General features: G+C 36.4%; 1 protein-coding gene across 1 annotated transcript; it reads left to right on the top strand.

Annotated features, from left to right (window-relative positions):
- Positions 1 to 11,256: 11,256 nt before the first annotated feature.
- Positions 11,257 to 17,017, top strand: LOC137637048 (uncharacterized). Its single transcript, XM_068369358.1, has one exon. It carries the CDS (start codon positions 11,726 to 11,728, stop codon positions 17,015 to 17,017), a length of 5,292 nt encoding a protein of 1,763 aa, XP_068225459.1. The 5' UTR covers positions 11,257 to 11,725.
- Positions 17,018 to 17,814: the final 797 nt, after the last annotated feature.

The raw sequence follows: 17,814 nt of genomic DNA on the forward strand, positions 1-17,814 counted from the left end.
TACAATTTGGATATTGAACCAGAAAAAAAGAGAGATTAGTTCAGATATTGGGTAATTAAACAGAATCACAGATAAGCAATGGATTTTTTTAGATGCCTGATATGTAGAAAAATTTGTTAGTGGATGAAAGCCATCTTGTTAAGATAAGATGCCTACGTATTAGAATAAATAAAAGCATTTCTGTTAAGCTTGGAGAGAAACTGGATTCAGAAGATGGAGTTGAGAGGGCAGTAAGAAAAAGTAGCTGCAACAACATGGAAGAATGCGCATGCACCAAACTCCTACAAAACTAAGATGGACAAGTGGAATATGGAATTAAAATGATGTATTGGAAATAGCGGAAGATCATGAGTTTTAAACCTAAGCAAATGCAAGGAATAGACGAAGTGAATATATGGATAGTAGAGGATATAAGTGTCTCAGAGTACATGACTTAAAGAGGGTCATTAATGAATAACCCAGTGAACGTTACGACAAATTTCATGGATAAATCATGGGGATGAATCATTGAGAAAACCAGTATGTACAAAAGTATACACATTTTACGGTACCACAATGTTAGACAGCGCACACTCGCACGCGCGTGCACTCACACACACAAGTTTACATGTTATAAAAATAGGATACAAAAATGAAATAAAATTGAACTTTAAGGTATTTTACATGTAATAGAATGGGTCATAAAAAGTGAATGTAGAAGTTTGTCTTGGTTGCGGATAGAAAGGGCATTGTCAATAAATATATGAAAGGTCACATAAAATACTATTATGTAAAAGGCTCTGCCAGAACAAACAAGTACAGTATTTGGACTTTTAATTAAAAGTTATTGGATGTGCAGACACTGTGGTCTGCAGATTTACAAACCATGAATGTACATTGCTGGTTATGTAGAATGCATGTTTAAGAGAATGAGACATTGAAAAAAAGGAATGTATGTGAATGGTGGTAATGTTTAGAAAAATATGTCAAAGGTGGTAAACTTAAGAGCAAGAAGTGATTTCAGTTATTTTGAATATGCAATAAGTGTAAAAGGGCATGAAAGATCAAATGGAAATTACTAAGATTTTGAGCAAGATGATTTGACAATGTATAGGAAACTTATCAACTAAAAGTAGAGGTTCTGTGTCTAATATGAATGGGTGTTCCATGAGACCCAAGTTAAGGTGGTTTTCAACTAATAAAGTGACATACATTTCCCATACACATACTGAACACAGGTACTTACAACCTGCTTCAATTATATGAAAATTGAAAAGTACAGCATTTAATCATTATTTTCCCATATAAAAATCACTGCAAGATTAACAATGTTAAAGACAATTTCATTTTTGTATCGAGTAACACACAAGGTTAAGTGACGTCAAGTCAGAACCGACGCAAGTTGAACCAACGTAAAGAGAGCAATTACTGTCAAATAGTTTTCATGGAAACAAAACAAATGGATAATGCAAAAAATAGATAGTTGTTTGTCTGTTATGAAGTGTTGTACTTCACTGTTTTTATATAATGAAAGCAGTTTATAAGAACTTTTTTGAGGGATTAGATAGATGTATATTTCTGAAGTTCGAGTCCTATTGACGTAATGCGAATAGAACAGAATGACTTGTATGTAAAGAATGGGAATGACAGAGAATACCAGAAGTCAAGTTGTATGTAATGATGGGAGTTGTGGAAGTAGCTGATAAATTTAATATTTTCAATATATTTATCTTCTTAATATTTCATTCTTTATCTGATATCAGCTTGTCAATACAAAAACAATTCCATTACCAGATACAAACGAATAGATATAGATAAGAGTGTGTGTCCATCACCAATATAGTTCAAACACCATGAATCCAATCGGCTGACTACTCCTCCAACAATCACCTTCACTAACAACATGTGACCTGACGTCACCGAGACGTCGGGTAAACTTTTCTTCACTAATTTTCACTATATTGCATATTTATTTATTATAAACAAATCACTTCAAGTTTTTCTCCCAATCTTATCTATATACCTATATCAACCCTTTACATTAATACTGTACTTTTTAACTAATCAACCTTTCAATTATCATACTGTACTACTATAAATTCTCTTCCTTCAAATAAAGCATTAAAATAAATCCTCCAACTAATCAGTAACCACTATGGGAGATGGAGACTGAAGGTCGGAATGCTTGAAAATTTTTTTTTTTTAAATTGTCGTGGATGGGTTTAATAGAGATTGTAGTGTGAAGAGTGATGCATTTTTAACGAGTAACAGATCTGATATTCAAGTTTATGTACAAGTGTAAAATGATGTATTTGTAAATAAACTTGAATTTCAAAGATCTGTTACTCGTTAAACATGCATCACCCTTCACACTACAATCTGTATTAAACCCATCCACAACAATTTTCAAAAAGATTTTTTCAAGCAATCCGACCTTCAGTCTCCATCTCCAGTGGTGGTTACTGATTAGTTAGAGGATTTATTTTAATGCTTTATTTGAAGGAAGAGAATTTAGAGTAGTACAGTATGATAATTGAAAGGTTATTAAGTGAAGCAGTACAGTATTATTAAAAAAGGGTTAATATATAGATATTTAAAAAAGATTGTGAGAAAAACATGAAGTGATTTGTGTATAATAACTAAATATGCAATATAGTGATAAGCAGTGAAGAAAAGAGTTGTTTACGTGACATCGCAGTGACGTCAGGTCACTTGTTGTTGTTAGGGAAGGTGATTGTTGTAGTAGTAGTCAGCTGATTGGATTCATGGTGTTTGGACTATTTTGGCGGTGGACACACACTCTTTATCTATATTGACTCCTACGTATCTAGTGATCGAATTGATTTTGTGTTGAAAAGCTGACATCAGATATAGAAGGAAATCAATTAGATCACCAGATTCATAAGAATCAATATAGATAAGTGTGTGTGTCCACTGCCAATATAGTTCAAAGACCATGAATCCAAGGATGACCTTCGATCAAAGGGATTAACCGGTGATGAAGTGTGGGACAGAGGTAGATGAAGAAAGCAGACCAGAAACATCGACCCCACATAGAACTGGGAAAAGAAGAGACAAAGAAGAAGAAGAAAATGATGTACTTTATTTACAAGTGCAAAATGATATAGTAAGATATAAGATGAAATGATATAGAAACAAGCATTATATTGTGAATATAGGTAAGAGAAAAATAATGGCTGAGAATGAAAACCAGAAATAACAAGTAAAGAAAATTACAAGGGGATGAATGTAAGTGGTCAATTCATTTAAGTATCTAGGAGTACATGCAATGGATGCTAGTTAGAGAAGAGGCAAGTCCCAGAATAGATTAGGAAGATAGTTAGCAGTCTGGGGGCTAAAGACTGTTAGAAGGCAATTGTCTTTGTAAGTAAATCTTGAAATATACGAGTAGATTCTTTAATCTAAATAGGAGGATGAAGTAATATTAAATAGAAAAATTGTGATGAAAGGACTAAATGATTTCTGTTATAAATACAGGAAATACAAAGTACTGTATGATATGAAAGTTTTTGAAAAAGAATGCCACGATAATACGTGCGGTACAGGAAACTAATGAACAGAGGCTGAGGAAGAATACTGAAAACCAAGTTTTATATAAAGCAATGGAAGAGTTGTGGAAGTAGACACTATGGAAGACGGAGATTCAAAGTTCAATTGATTCCAATTAAGGTTATGAAAATTGAGTATATGTTTGTAGTAGATGGATCTAACAAAGATTGGAATGTGAAAGCTAGGTACAAAGTCTCTCGCTTATATACTTCTATGGATGATATATACAGTAAAGGCAGATACTTTTCCATCTTTGAGGAGGCATGCGCTGAAATATGCATCTATATTTGGATCCACATATCATTGTGAGCAATTCTTTTCAGGGCATTAAATCAGAAAAAAATGTGAAGATATTTGATAGATATGCTAAAAATAAAAGAAAATTATTATGAAGCACCGTTGTTTTTATATTTATCATTTATGCAACATTATTTGAGTCTCCAAAAGTATAATACTGTAATTTTATATTCACGCATTCAAAGTTTATCATTGTTTGCGATGTGTACAATAATAAGCCCTCAAAATATTAAGACGTCTTTCGCTTAACCCACGACTTCATAATTTTCTATGGACCTCGCAAGAAATCATAAACAAATAGCCCTGAATACAAAATAGGATCCCCATCTCTGATGTAGGTGGTTACTAAGTACAGTATATGCTTTGGTGGCAGAGAAAATGGGCAAAGTATGAATGAATATTAAGATAAATGTGTAATAGACTATTCCATATTGCAAGTGGATTTCACAGACTGGAGGGGGTATATTATAAACTGTGCTCAGCAAGAACATTTTACTAGAATGTGTAAGGCTACAATAAGCAAATGCATACACTTTGGTGTATCTGCTCGTGGATGTGTAGGGCAAAGGGAAAAGGAATGTTAGGAGTGGATAAAATTAGTGTTTGAAGAATACAAATGGTTGCAAAACTCAAGAGAGAGAGATGGGAAAAGGAAAGTTAAAACTGTAGACTGTATGATTGTGCCTAAAATAAGTAAATAAAGTAGAGAATATATTAAGTGATTCTAGATTCTGGTCCTTAGAGCCCCAATCCCTAATACAGTATGAATGGATTGTTGAAAATCATCTATGGAAGTGATGTTTTGATATTGAATCTGAGAAAGAGAAAGAGGTTGGTAATGATTAAGAGAATTGAAAATCCAAGTATAACAAAATGAACCTGATTTTGTCCAGCAAAGGAGCAATGAAAAATATGTAAACCACCATCAAGGTTGTCAAAAAATATATGTGGTTAAGATAGCTAAGCTTACAGATGGTGTCAAGATGTGTGCTGAATTAAGTAATATTTACCAAGAGATTCTAGATGAAATATACAGCAAATGAGCAAGTAAATCAACCTGATGGGACAGAAAGACAGGTCTTAGAAGAGGCATCTCTGTTACACTGGACTTCAAGGCAGGAAGCCAGAAGGCAGTACAGAAAAGTAGCAGGAACATGAAAGTAGTTTTCCGTCCCCAGGATCCTATTATATTATGTCCAAGTAGTGCAGAAACACAGGCTGCTGTATTGAGAAAAATTGAACGCATTTTGGTAGAGGTGGTATTATGGTTTGCTATGGCTTATATTTCACATTTAGATGTGCAGGGATCATATGTGAGTGGCACAATTGTATGTTTAAAATGGTCCAATGATAGATATGAACATATGAAAATGTCTGGACTGTAGCGATGATTGAACGTGAGACCTGCACATGTTAGTGTGAAATATAAGCCATAGCAAACCATAACACCACCCCTACCAAAAAAGGCAAGTACGTTAAAATTTCGTCAGTTGAGGAATTAGAAATTTAGAATAAGTTCACTGGATTGAGTATTGTATACATCAAGTGGCTTCATTTAGTTAAATATGTAGCTATGTTTTTTAGCAATACAGTAGTTTTACTATAAAAAGTGGAGGTTAATATGTTTTAAGAAAATAGTACTGTATGAAAGTTAATTTCAAAATTATTACTGATGGTAAAAGTGTATGCAAGTGATTATGTAAGTGGGTAACTATGAAAACAAAGTAAAAGTATGATTTCTTCTGATCCCTATAACTTCATATCCTGCCATATATGAGGCCTAATATGGGTATTACTCATTGGGCTCTGATTCAACTGTGTCCAGAATTATAGTGTGACTGAGCTTAGATTTTACAGTTTGGAAATGTGAAATAAATAATGTGGCATGGAAGAGAAATTGAAGGCTTTGAGCAATGAACTAAGGAGGGGAGAAAATAAGGATGAAACATTAAGGAAGGAAAACAAAGGAGGTTAGTGAAAGGGATAAAAAACAGAAGGGGTTCCCTGAAAACCTCAAAGGAAATAAAGAAAGAAAGGATTGCATACATCATTAAGCTAACCTGAAGAATTGAATGTGCAGAAAAAGAAGACGGACATCGACTCTGGCAATAGCGTCATGAAATGTGAATGCAAGGACAAGAAAAATTTTCATTCAAAGTGCAAGACTGTGAGAAAAGTACAATATAAAAGCAAATATGAGACTGTACTCATCAATGGATATGAGTAAGGATAAGAAAGCTGACAGAATGGGCAAGTCGAGAGTAACAATATACAGAAATGTTGTTGACTGCAGCAAGAGCTTATGGCTTTCTCTATATATGTTGTTACTGTGGTTATGTCCATTACATATTTCATGGCTTCTACAATGATACCCAAATATTGTTTCTTTTTCTTTTTTTTTGAGGGAAGTTCGTTGTTTTTTTAAAAGGCTATCATTAGCGTGATTGAGCAGAGGTATGAATTTGCGAAAAAGGTCGAGTGATCAGGTGAGAAGATTGATACAGTATGAGAATAAGATAGAAGGAAGAGTTTGAAGAAGGAATTGGGGAAAATGATTGGAGATGTATCTATATGGCAAAGACTCGAGACAGGGAATGAGGATGTAAGGAACAAGAGACTTGAGACTAGTATTATGAGCAGGATAGTACTGTCTGGGAAGAATAGGAAAACCTTATACAACATGCATAATGAACTAATTGAACGATGAGGAATAAGGAATCTGATAGACCGCAGGCTCTTGCCCAACAAATTAAGGTAATGGAAAAATAGGAAAACATGAAAAGTATCAAGGAAAACACAAAAGTGGAACACTCACCATGGATAATGTTCTAACTTGGTTAACTCCTCCATTTATCAGCCTGTAAAGTAAATACAAAGGTAAATACAAAGCCTATTCAATAAACACACTATATTATTTCTATACTTTTCAACATACATCTTAAAATTCCATTACGCTATTGCAAGTCAGACAGAGTTCCAAAGTGATGGATGTTTATGAATACTTTAGTTGATGTATGTCTGCATTTTATATGCTCATCAATTTATAAGTATTTCCTTCCTGCTTTTCTATCCTTTCTATTATTTAGAAAAATTTCTTGATTTATGATGAGAAAATAGTTGAAACATTATACATTTAACCATCTATAGTTTAGAAAGTGGTACAAACCCCTTACTCGGAGAAGCACTTAATAGTTATCACATGTTTCACATACAAACCACTGCTTTAAGAGCTTTGGATTAAGTCCATGAAGGGTAAGCAGGACAAATTCTGCCCTATGTTTCAGAGGTCAAAGTAAAGTTTGTGCATTTACAATAGTGACATACGAGAAAATGAGATTTTGTGCCGAGAAAACTTTGACCAAAATTATCGCAGATACACCCAGCAAGGGAGGCCTGGTGAAAGCATTGTAGATGCTAGTTTCATAGAAGGGAAAAATAATGAAATTAGAAGCAGCTAACAGTTAAGGAACAAAGCTATGATTTGCGAGGGATGAAGGATGAAAAAATGTAAAGGGGGAACATTATTCAAAATAATAAAAGGAGAAAAAAGGTCAAAATGAAGAATACAGAGAAAAATACCAAAGCAAATATTGCAGCTCTGTACTTGATGTGAAAGGGATGTTGGGTAAAGAATACAGTACTGCATAAATTTGTTTTCAACTGAAGTGGTGAATAATGGGGGACAAATATTCGTGACCTGCCATAAACTTTCTGATATGGAAACGTACAGACCTTGGTAAACAAAATTAGCCAAGCAATATTAACAGACCCTATATAAGAAATTTTTCAAGTTGTGTCAATTTTTCAGTATGAAAAGAATTTAACAATATTGTATATTGCACAGATAAAATTATCAACTTTCACAGGGTTGTCCGAAGCATTTGTTTTTCAAACTAAAATATAATGCGTCTAATACGTCGTCTTCTCAAATTTATCAGATCAATTCTATATATTGCAATGTCTTCAAGGGATTTGTCTAACTTCTCAGAAGTACCTAAAACCACAAAATAGTTAAATACGCTAACTAAAAGTGTTAACGTATATCATGCAGAACTTTTATGAGAGAGAGAGAGAGAGAGAGAGAGAGAGAGAGAGAGAGAGAGAGAGAGAGAGAGAGAGAGAGAGAGAGAGAGAGATCCTAGCTATAAAGATCTATATGTGATACTCACTATACTGTACAAGTAGTTTGAGCCCTTTGAAATCAGCAATGATTGGCCTGAATCTTCACACCTGTAAATGAGAAAAAAAGTCAACATCTCTCTCGCTTGAAAACCACTAGAATATTCAAACAATCTTTCTAAGATCATAACATTGATCCAAGTACATTAATTTTTTATGGGGTCTTATACATTACAATCAACACATGAAACAGAAAATTACACTTTTTTTAATACATTTCCATAGAGTACAAACCAATATATGCCTAATTTTTGTACACCTGTTACTCCAAGAAATAATTCTAAGGAGAACTTGTATGATCTGGCCCTTTAACTTGAACCATCTTTCAAGACCAAAGAGAAGTGTGGTGCATAGGTATATATTTACCCTAAGCAAGCAATAGTTTTGCATTAAGAGGCATGAAGTACATAACTAATACGTTTTTGCATGCAGAATCAAAAAGTGTAAATAACTAATATTACACAGGAACTAAGTTAGAATTAACTTAGTATTCAAAGTTGATTTAGTAGAGTTCAATAGCCTAACCTAATATGGGTAGGAATTAAAAATGCAGCCTGACATTGGATATCCCGAGTGCTTTAGCATTGTTGCAGAACCAAATTCTGTTGCAACATGATGGCAACAGTGGTATGATGATTTTTACAATGTATTTAAAAGTATTAGGTAGTATGAAAGATGCACAGAAGAAAGCATTATTACTTCACATTGCCGGCAGAGAAATACGGGAAGTGTGTAAGAACCTACACATATCACAAGTGAAACTGCAATTTAGGCATTTACCACAGTTTGCTCAGGTCAATAAATTTTTTGAAAGGTATCAATTTACAGCCATGTGCCGACGATTCCGCGCAGGACAGTTCAGCGCTGCCAATTCAGCTTAGAATCAATTCAGCGCATGACAATTTAGCACAACGATAAATCAGCACTAGGACAATTCAGTGCAAAAATGCACACACATTCACCCGTATCTTATTATTAGCATATAAAGAATATTTTCTTATTATAATTATTATTATTATTATTATTACAACCATTACTGTTGTAATTCATGGTTGTTAACAATAACAACCACTGAATAAATAAAGACAGTTATAGTACATGCTTAGGACGGTATATATTCCCTTTTCTGGAATGCAGTTGTTTATAAACATTTGCTTAGTTAAAATAAATAAAGACAGTTATAGTACAAGCTTAGGACGGTATATATTCCCTTTTTTGGAATACAGTTGTTTATAAACATATGCTTAGTTAAAACTGAAAAGCCCGCCTTATGGAGCGGATTTTATCGGAGAAAGGACGTGAGCATATCCTATTAAATGGATTTTGCTATCGTTTGGATGGAAAACTTCGGAATGGAAAAGAGTCTTGGCGTTGTACACAAGACAGATGCAAAGGTCGAATCCATATCAACGGAAACTTGTGGGAAGATGTAAAGGCCCATACTCATGTGCCTCAGCCAGCAGTACCAGCAATGAAGAAGATGGTTTCTGACCTACGTGAACGAGCCAGTGCATCTAATGATGTCCCAAGAAGAATAATTCAAGAAACTCAAATCTCTCTGCCAGATGAAGCTACGGTTTTACTCCCTAAGTATACTTCTTAAGCGCCGACGAAAAAGAGATGGTGAGCCAATTCCAGCACCTAATGATGTCAGTGATATTGTATTACCTGGACATTTGCGTGTAACACACAGTGGAGAACCTTTTTTATTGTACGATTCTGGGGTTGAAGATACCAATAGAATGTTTATCTTTTCGACTAGAAAAAATGTTGAACTCCTCAAAGAATACAAAAACTGGGTTGCAGATGGTACATTTAAGGTAGCTCCGCGCCTTTTCCACCAACTTTATGTTATTCATATGCTTTGTGAAGGATGGTTTTTCCAGTGATATATATACTATTGCAAAATAAGACAGAGGATTCATATGAAAAGGCATTAAGAACTATTTTGAATCTATACCCGGATCTGACGCCAGCTACTATGCTATGTGATTTTGAAAAGGCTTTCCAAAATGCATTTTCAAGAGTTTTTGTAGGAACGCAAATAAGCGGTTGTTTTTTCCACCTTGCTCAGTGTATATGGAGAAAAATACAGGCATTGAATCTTTCCCAGATTTATGAAAGTGACGAACATACTCGTCGACACTGTAAGATGATGGTGGCCTTAGCTTTTGTGCCTGCTGACGATGTTTGTAATGTGTTTGAATCATTGCAAAATGTTATGCCTCCGGAATTGGAAGAGTTAACAAATTATTTCGAGGACACATGGATTGGGCGTCCATTCCGTCGTCGTAGAAGAGATGCGGTTTTTAAACCCGAGTTATGGACTGTTTTTGATCGAGTGCAGGGCGACCTACCTAAGACCAATAATTCATTAGAAGGGTGGCACCGAAGTCTCCAGTTAACATTGGGTCATAACCATCCAACCTTTTATAAGTTTGTCGAGTTTCTTAAACTAGAGCAAGATAGCATAGAGAATAGGATACTGAGAATAAGAGCTGGACACGACGATGGTAGAAAAAACCCAAAATACCAAAGGGGTAAAAAGTAAATATCAGGAAAGGTTGAAAATGGCATATGACGAGGTGAGAGTAAGAGAAACTGGTAATTTAGAGGAGGAGTGGAAGTTAGCAAAAGAAAATTTTGTTGGGATTGCAAGTGATGTATGTGGCAAGAAGGTTGTTGGAGGCAGCATGAGGAAGGGCAGTGAATGGTGGAATGAAGGAGTGAAGGTAAAAGTGGAAGAGAAAAAGAGGGCTTTTGAAGAATGGCTGCAGAGTAATAGTATAGAGAAGTATGAAAAATATAGAGAGAAAAAGGTGGAAGTAAAGCGCAAGGTACGTGAGGCAAAGAGGGCAGCTGACCTGAGGTGGGGTCAGGGACTGGGTCAGTCATATGAAGAGAATAAGAAGAAGTTTTGGAAAGAAGTGAAGAGAGTAAGGAAGGCCGGCGCAAGAATTGAAGAGACAGTGAAAGATGGAAATGGAAGGTTGTTAAAAGGAGAGGAGGTAAGGAAAAGGTGGGCGGAATATTTTGAAAGTTTGCTGAATGTTGAGGATGATAGGGAGGCAGATATAATTGCGGTTCCAGGTGTTGAGGTGCCAGTGATGGGTGATGAGAATGAGAGAGAGATTACAATAGAGGAAGTGAGGAGAGCACTAGATGAAACGAGAGTAGGAAAAGCATCGGGTATGGATGGTGTGAAAGCTGAGATGTTGAAGGAAGGGGGTGTGACTGTACTTGAATGGTTGGTGTTGACTTTAGAAAGGTGTTTTCTGCTTATTCACTTGAAAGGAGTTTCCTTATAGTGTGTCTGAAATAGCACTACCATTTTCTTTTATAACTCATGTTCCAATGTTTTTTTTGTTAGTTTCTTGGTTATATATTTAATTCTGTTTCTCTTACTTGAAGTGTATATTGAAGTACAATTAATTTAGTATTTGATATTTACTAGTCATCATATTTATGAGTGTGAATTTTATAACTATTTTGCTTAATGTAAGTCTCATTATGTTTACTGAAGAGTTTAGTTGTTCTAATAAAACCAGAGCTTTTAAGAAAAACATGGTGTTTACTTCTAGCCCAAGGCTCTCCTTTTTCCATACCTTCCTGTACGATGTGGGCTTAAATAATCCCCCACATTTTGGTGCCCAGACCCGGGAACACTCCCTCTAAGAAAGTAAGTTGTGCAGTGAAGATAATGGAGAAGTTAAAGAAGACTAGGACTACATGTAGAGGGTGGGTGACAAGAGCTTCCAAGGCACTGAGTGACCTTTTGGAGTCTTCCACCACAACTATTAGTCAATTTGAGTATGCTATCAAGGAATACAACCAGAGACTAGCTAAGTTGGATGAAGTCCAAGAAGCATTAGAAATTGAGGTAGCTGAAGAAGAACTAGAACAACTTTTGGATGAAGCCCATGAGTTTAGAACAATAAGTGTGCAGCCTAGGATACAAGCTGAAGACCAGATAAGGAAGTTAGCAGCAGCAGCGTGTCCTGGTTCTAAAGCTGGCAGTATAAGTGGACAGTCCGATATCACCAATGTCAAGTTACCCAAGCTGGAGCTACCGAAGTTTAGTGGTGAAGTGACCCAATGGCAGTCCTTCTGGGATCAATATAATTCCCACATCGATGCAACAGACCTTCCAGTGATTAGAAAGTTCACTTATTTGCTGTCTTTGCTGGAGGGAGATGCCAGGAATGTAGTGAAGGGACTAGCTCATACCAGTGCTAATTACCAGGTTGCCTGCAAACTACTGAAGGAACGCTACCACAAGCCAGAAAGGATTATTTTTGCTCATGTCCAGGCATTGTTAAATGGTGAGGTCAACATTAATGTCAGCGGACCCAAGGGTGTGGCACAGCTGTGGAAATTACGAGATGACATTCTAATACACATCCGCAGTTTGGAGGCGCTAGGCATCACAGGAAAACAATGTGAAGTGTTTCTTACACCTATCATCCTCTCCCGTTTGCCAAGTGAACTGCGGCTAGAGTGGGCCAGGGATGGTGATGGACATGAGAGTGATTTAGATTGGTTATTGACATTCTTAGACAAGGAAATTTCAAGATTAGAAAGGTCTGAAGCTTTTAAGGGAAAGAGTAGTATTGAAGTAAAGAAAATTGAAAATAAGAGTTCTAAAGACAAGGTGTATTCAGCCGCAGCCCTTCATGCTTCGTCCAAGCAAGAAAACACAATGTGCAGCTTCTGTGCCAAGAAGCACAAATCGGAAAACTGTTATGGTGTGCTAGAATTGAGTGGAAAGGAGCGAGGTGAAAAAATAAGAAGTTTAGGCCTATGTTTCAAGTGTTTGAAGAGTGGACACATGTCAAGAGACTGTAAAGCTCGTACAAGGTGTACAAAGTGTAACGGTGCCCATTCTACCTTAATGTGTGGCGTTAGGCTGGAAATGAACCTTAAGAAGGAGGAAAGTGAAGCAAAGGAAGGTGCTATTGGCAGTGACAAGCCTGGCGATGTGACACTTCTAACAGGGCAAGGTGGTAACTGTACCATTTTACAAACTGCCAAAGTTCAGGTGAGTGGTAGTGATGGTACTGTTGTCACTGCTCAGGTAATGTTTGATAATGGTGCAGACAGGTCTTATATTAGTAGCAAATTTGTGAAGAAGTGTAAACCACAATGGATCACTAGTGCACCTATGCCATACTCTAGTTTTGGTGGTCATAGCAGTGGAAAAAATGAACACAGAAATGTTTATGAGTTAAAGTTGTGGGACTCTGACAAGAAAGTGGTACGTATTATTGCTGCGGAGATTCCCAGAATATGTCAACCCTTGGTTAGGCCTATTGTACCAGATTCAGTGCTTAACTCTTTCTCTCATGTTGTATTAGCTGATGATTACCACCATGATTCTCCCATTGAGATTGATATACTGATTGGTCTAGATTTCTACTGGACACTGATTTCTCCTGTAGATGCCTTCCAAATTAACCATGTCGTAGCCATGAAGTCTCTCTTTGGTTATGTCTTGAGTGGCAGGCTGTATAAAACCAATGACTCTTGTACCTACTCTGTACCACAATTATTGTGTATCTCCTCTGTTTCAGATTCAGATTTGTGTAATTTTTGGGATTTGGAAACTGTAGGGGTTAAGCCTAGGGAATTTGTTGAAAGTTATAGTGAAACCAAAGTTTTCAAAGAATTTGAGAGTACTGTGAAGTTTGTGAATGGTCGCTATGAGGTTGCACTGCCATGGAAGGATGATTCTGCTAAGGAAAGGCTTTTAAATAATGTTGCCATAGCCCATAAAAGGTTAGGTAGGCTAATGGTTAAGTTAGAACACGATAAGGAGCTTAAGAAAGAATATCAAAAAGTGTTTGATAGTTATGAGTCAGATCACATAATAGAAGAGGTACCAAGGCAGGAAATTTCAGGTGTGAATCCTGTGTACTATATGGCTCATCGTCCAGTAGTTAAATTAAGTAGTTCAAGTACTAAGATAAGACCTGTGTTTGATGCCTCTGCCTGTTGTTACAATGGTGTATCATTGAATGACTGTTTGTCCTCAGGCCCATCACTCAACCCTGACTTAGTTGAGGTGCTCATTCGTTTTCGTCGTTGGCCCATTGCTGTTACAGCTGATATAAGAAAGGCCTTTTTGCAAATTAGTGTACAAGAGAAAGACAGAGATGTTCATAGATTTTTGTGGCCAAGAGATGATGGTACAATACGGCACATGAGATTCACACGTGTACCCTTTGGTAACACAGCGAGCCCATTTCTGTTAAATGCCACAATCAAACATCATTTGGATAAGTATCCCCCAACTAGTGTAGTGCAAGATTTGAAGGCTAACATGTATACAGACAATTGGTTGAGTGGTGCGGATTCTGCTGTAGAAGCAGCTGATAAATTTTGTGAAGCCCGTAGCATTTTAGCTGATGCTAGTATGGACCTTACAAAACTTGTATCAAATAGTTTGCTAATTACTTCTCAGTTATGTGACAAGGCACCCTTTATAAATTCTGATGAACCCAATACTGTATTAGGCCTGAAGTGGTGTAACTCACTGGACAGTTTCTCCTTTGATGGCATAAACTCAGATTCCTTTGTAGAAGTAGTCTGTACTAAGCGAAGTATCCTTAGTGTGATAGCCAAGATTTTTGACCCTTTAGGGTTAATCAGTCCATATGTTATGTATGGCAAGATACTTTTTCAGGAACTCTGGAAACTGGGTTTGACTTGGGATCAAGAAATGCCATCAGAGTTGAAGCTAAAGTTTCAAAGATGGCTCCTTAGTAGTGAGCATTTTAAGAATTATCAGATAGATAGATGTTATTTTTCACCAAAGGCCTGGGGGAAGCTTAGTCATATGGAACTACATGGGTTTGGTGATGCCTCTGAAAAGGGCTATGGGGCTTGTGTGTACCTGCGAGTGCCTGTGGAGAACGGCTCATACAAGGTGTCATTAGTGTCCTCTAAGTCAAGAGTTGCTCCCATAAAGACAATTACATTGCCGAGGTTAGAACTCATGGGATGTCTTTTGTGTTCACGATTAGTCAACTTTGTGAAGAATACCCTTAACCTAGATAACTGTGTTAGAGTTAGGTGTTGGACAGATTCTACCATTGCTCTGTCATGGATTCAAAGAGATGTTAGTAAGAAGGACCTATTTGTAGCTAATCGGGTAAAGGAAATCAGAGAGTTAACACCTCCAAGTTGCTGGCAACATTGTGTAAGTAAGGACAATCCAGCTGACCTGATAACACGAGGTCTGTTGGCAGACAAGCTTGTGGATAGTACTATGTGGCTCTATGGGCCTAGTATGTTAAAAGAATCCCAATACCAGGAAAGGGAAGGTAACCCAGTTAAGTATAAAGATGAAATAGGCATAGAAAGTACTGCTGTCTGTCTTAATGTACAAGGCATGCCAGACAACCCGTTGATAGATTTAGATCGATACAGTAAATTAAGCAAGGTGTTGAGAGTTACAGCTTATGTCTTAAGATTTATCACAAATTGTAGAAATAGTAATAACAAAGTGGCAGGCCCTCTCATTACTGAAGAGATCGACTTTGCTAAGTTGAAGTTGATTTACTGCATCCAAAGAGAAATGTTTTCTGCAGAAATAAAGGTACTTTTGGGTAAAAAGGCTATCCCTCAATGGTCTAAATTAAGAAATCTTGACCCCTTTCTAGATGATAAAGGCTTAATAAGAATTAGGGGACGTCTTGAGTTTTCTAACTTGGAATATGACACTAAACATCCTGTTATAATTCCAAAGGGTCAATTGGCTAAACTGTTGATCAGATTTCAGCACAGGTTTTTAAAGCATGCAGGTGTGGATACCGTAATTTCATCCCTACGAAATAACTTTTGGATTATAGGAATGAGGAGATTAGCTAAGACAGTAATAAAGGAATGTTTAAGTTGCCGTTGGCATGATTCAAAACCTTGTAGTCAGCCTGTGGCTCCATTACCTAAAGAAAGAATAAGGGCTTCTCCACCCTTTGATGTAACAGGCTTAGATTATGCAGGCCCCCTCTTTTGTGCTGATTGTCCTAGTAAGAAATTTTATGTATTGTTGTTCACTTGTGGTGTTGTAAGAGCTGTACACCTAGAGCTTACAGAATCTTTATCCTTGCCTGACTGCTTATTGGCTATAAGAAGATTTGTTGCCAGGAGAAGTTTACCTAGTGTTATATATTCAGATAATGCAAAGACTTTTGTAGCTGCTAGGTATGAAGTACAAAGGCTGTATGGCCACTTGGCTCCCAAATGGAACTTTATTGCCCCTCGTGCTCCCTGGTGGGGGGGCTGGTGGGAGAGACTCATTAGGTCAGTTAAGCTTGCCTTGAGAAAGACACTGAATCTGAACTATGTAAGTAAGAGTGAATTAGAAACTATACTAGTAGAAATAGAGTCCTGTATTAATTCCAGACCATTGACCTATGTGAGTGATGAACTTGATTCCATTCATTATCTCACTCCATCACATTTTATCCTAGGAAGAGCCCCACATTGTAAATCCTTAATAAATGTTGAGCCATGTAAGGTGACTTCCAGGGACTTGAATGAAAGAGAAGTTTTAAGAAACAAGAACCTAGAACATTTTTGGAAAATTTGGAGTAACAATTATATAACCAATTTGCCTCAAGTTGTTAAAGGATTCAATAAAAAATGTGATTTGTCTAAGGGTGACCTTGTGTTGATAAAGGAGGATAACCTTCCTAGATTGAAGTGGCCTCTTGGGGTTATTGTAGATGTTTTTAAAGGTAGAGATGGACTTGTAAGAAGTGTAAGGCTCAAAACTAAAAAGGGAGAAATGACTAGACCCATTCAAAGATTGTATAATCTTGAAGTAGGTAGATCTGAAGATTTGATTACTACTGATGCATCCTGTGATGATTTTGAGAGAGATGTATGTGATAATCCTCAAATGCCTATCCATACTGTTAGTGATGAGGATGTATTTCCAAAGTCTAAGTCTGGTAGAGTAATTAAGCCTCCCACTAAGTTAGATTTATAATAGTCACTGTAAGTCATGCAGTTGTGCATGTCAAGCAAAGCTTAATGTGTTTATTTTGTAAAACTACATTACTAATTTTTGTGTGTTTTTCTGCCATGTATAATTTAGATAAGGTCTAAGTTGTGCTCTTTAATAGGTGGCTTCGTCCCCTATTGCCGGGAGGATGTTGACTTTAGAAAGGTGTTTTCTGCTTATTCACTTGAAAGGAGTTTCCTTATAGTGTGTCTGAAATAGCACTACCATTTTCTTTTATAACTCATGTTCCAATGTTTTTTTTGTTAGTTTCTTGGTTATATATTTAATTCTGTTTCTCTTACTTGAAGTGTATATTGAAGTACAATTAATTTAGTATTTGATATTTACTAGTCATCATATTTATGAGTGTGAATTTTATAACTATTTTGCTTAATGTAAGTCTCATTATGTTTACTGAAGAGTTTAGTTGTTCTAATAAAACCAGAGCTTTTAAGAAAAACATGGTGTTTACTTCTAGCCCAAGGCTCTCCTTTTTCCATACCTTCCTGTACGATGTGGGCTTAAATAATCCCCCACAGTTGGTGAGATTGTTTAATGTGTGTTTTGTGTTGTCAATGGTACCAGTAGATTGGGTCTGTGCATGTATTGTACCACTATATAAGGGTAAGGGAGATGTGCATGAGTGTTGTAATTCAAGAGGTATTAGTTTGTTGAGTGTAGTTGGAAAAGTGTATGGTAGAATACTGATTAATAGGATTAAGGATAAAACAGAGAATGCAATCTTGGAAGTACAGGGTGGTTTTAGAAGAGGTAGGGGTTGT

The sequence above is a fragment of the Palaemon carinicauda genome, unplaced genomic scaffold (genome assembly GCF_036898095.1).
Source record: "Palaemon carinicauda isolate YSFRI2023 unplaced genomic scaffold, ASM3689809v2 scaffold504, whole genome shotgun sequence".
Taxonomy (NCBI): Eukaryota; Metazoa; Arthropoda; class Malacostraca; order Decapoda; family Palaemonidae; genus Palaemon; species Palaemon carinicauda.

What these genes read in the sequence shown, in the direction of transcription:
- LOC137637048 (XM_068369358.1), top strand. Translation starts at nt 11,726, where the DNA reads ATGGAGAAGTTAAAGAAGACTAGGACTACATGTAGAGGGTGGGTGACA.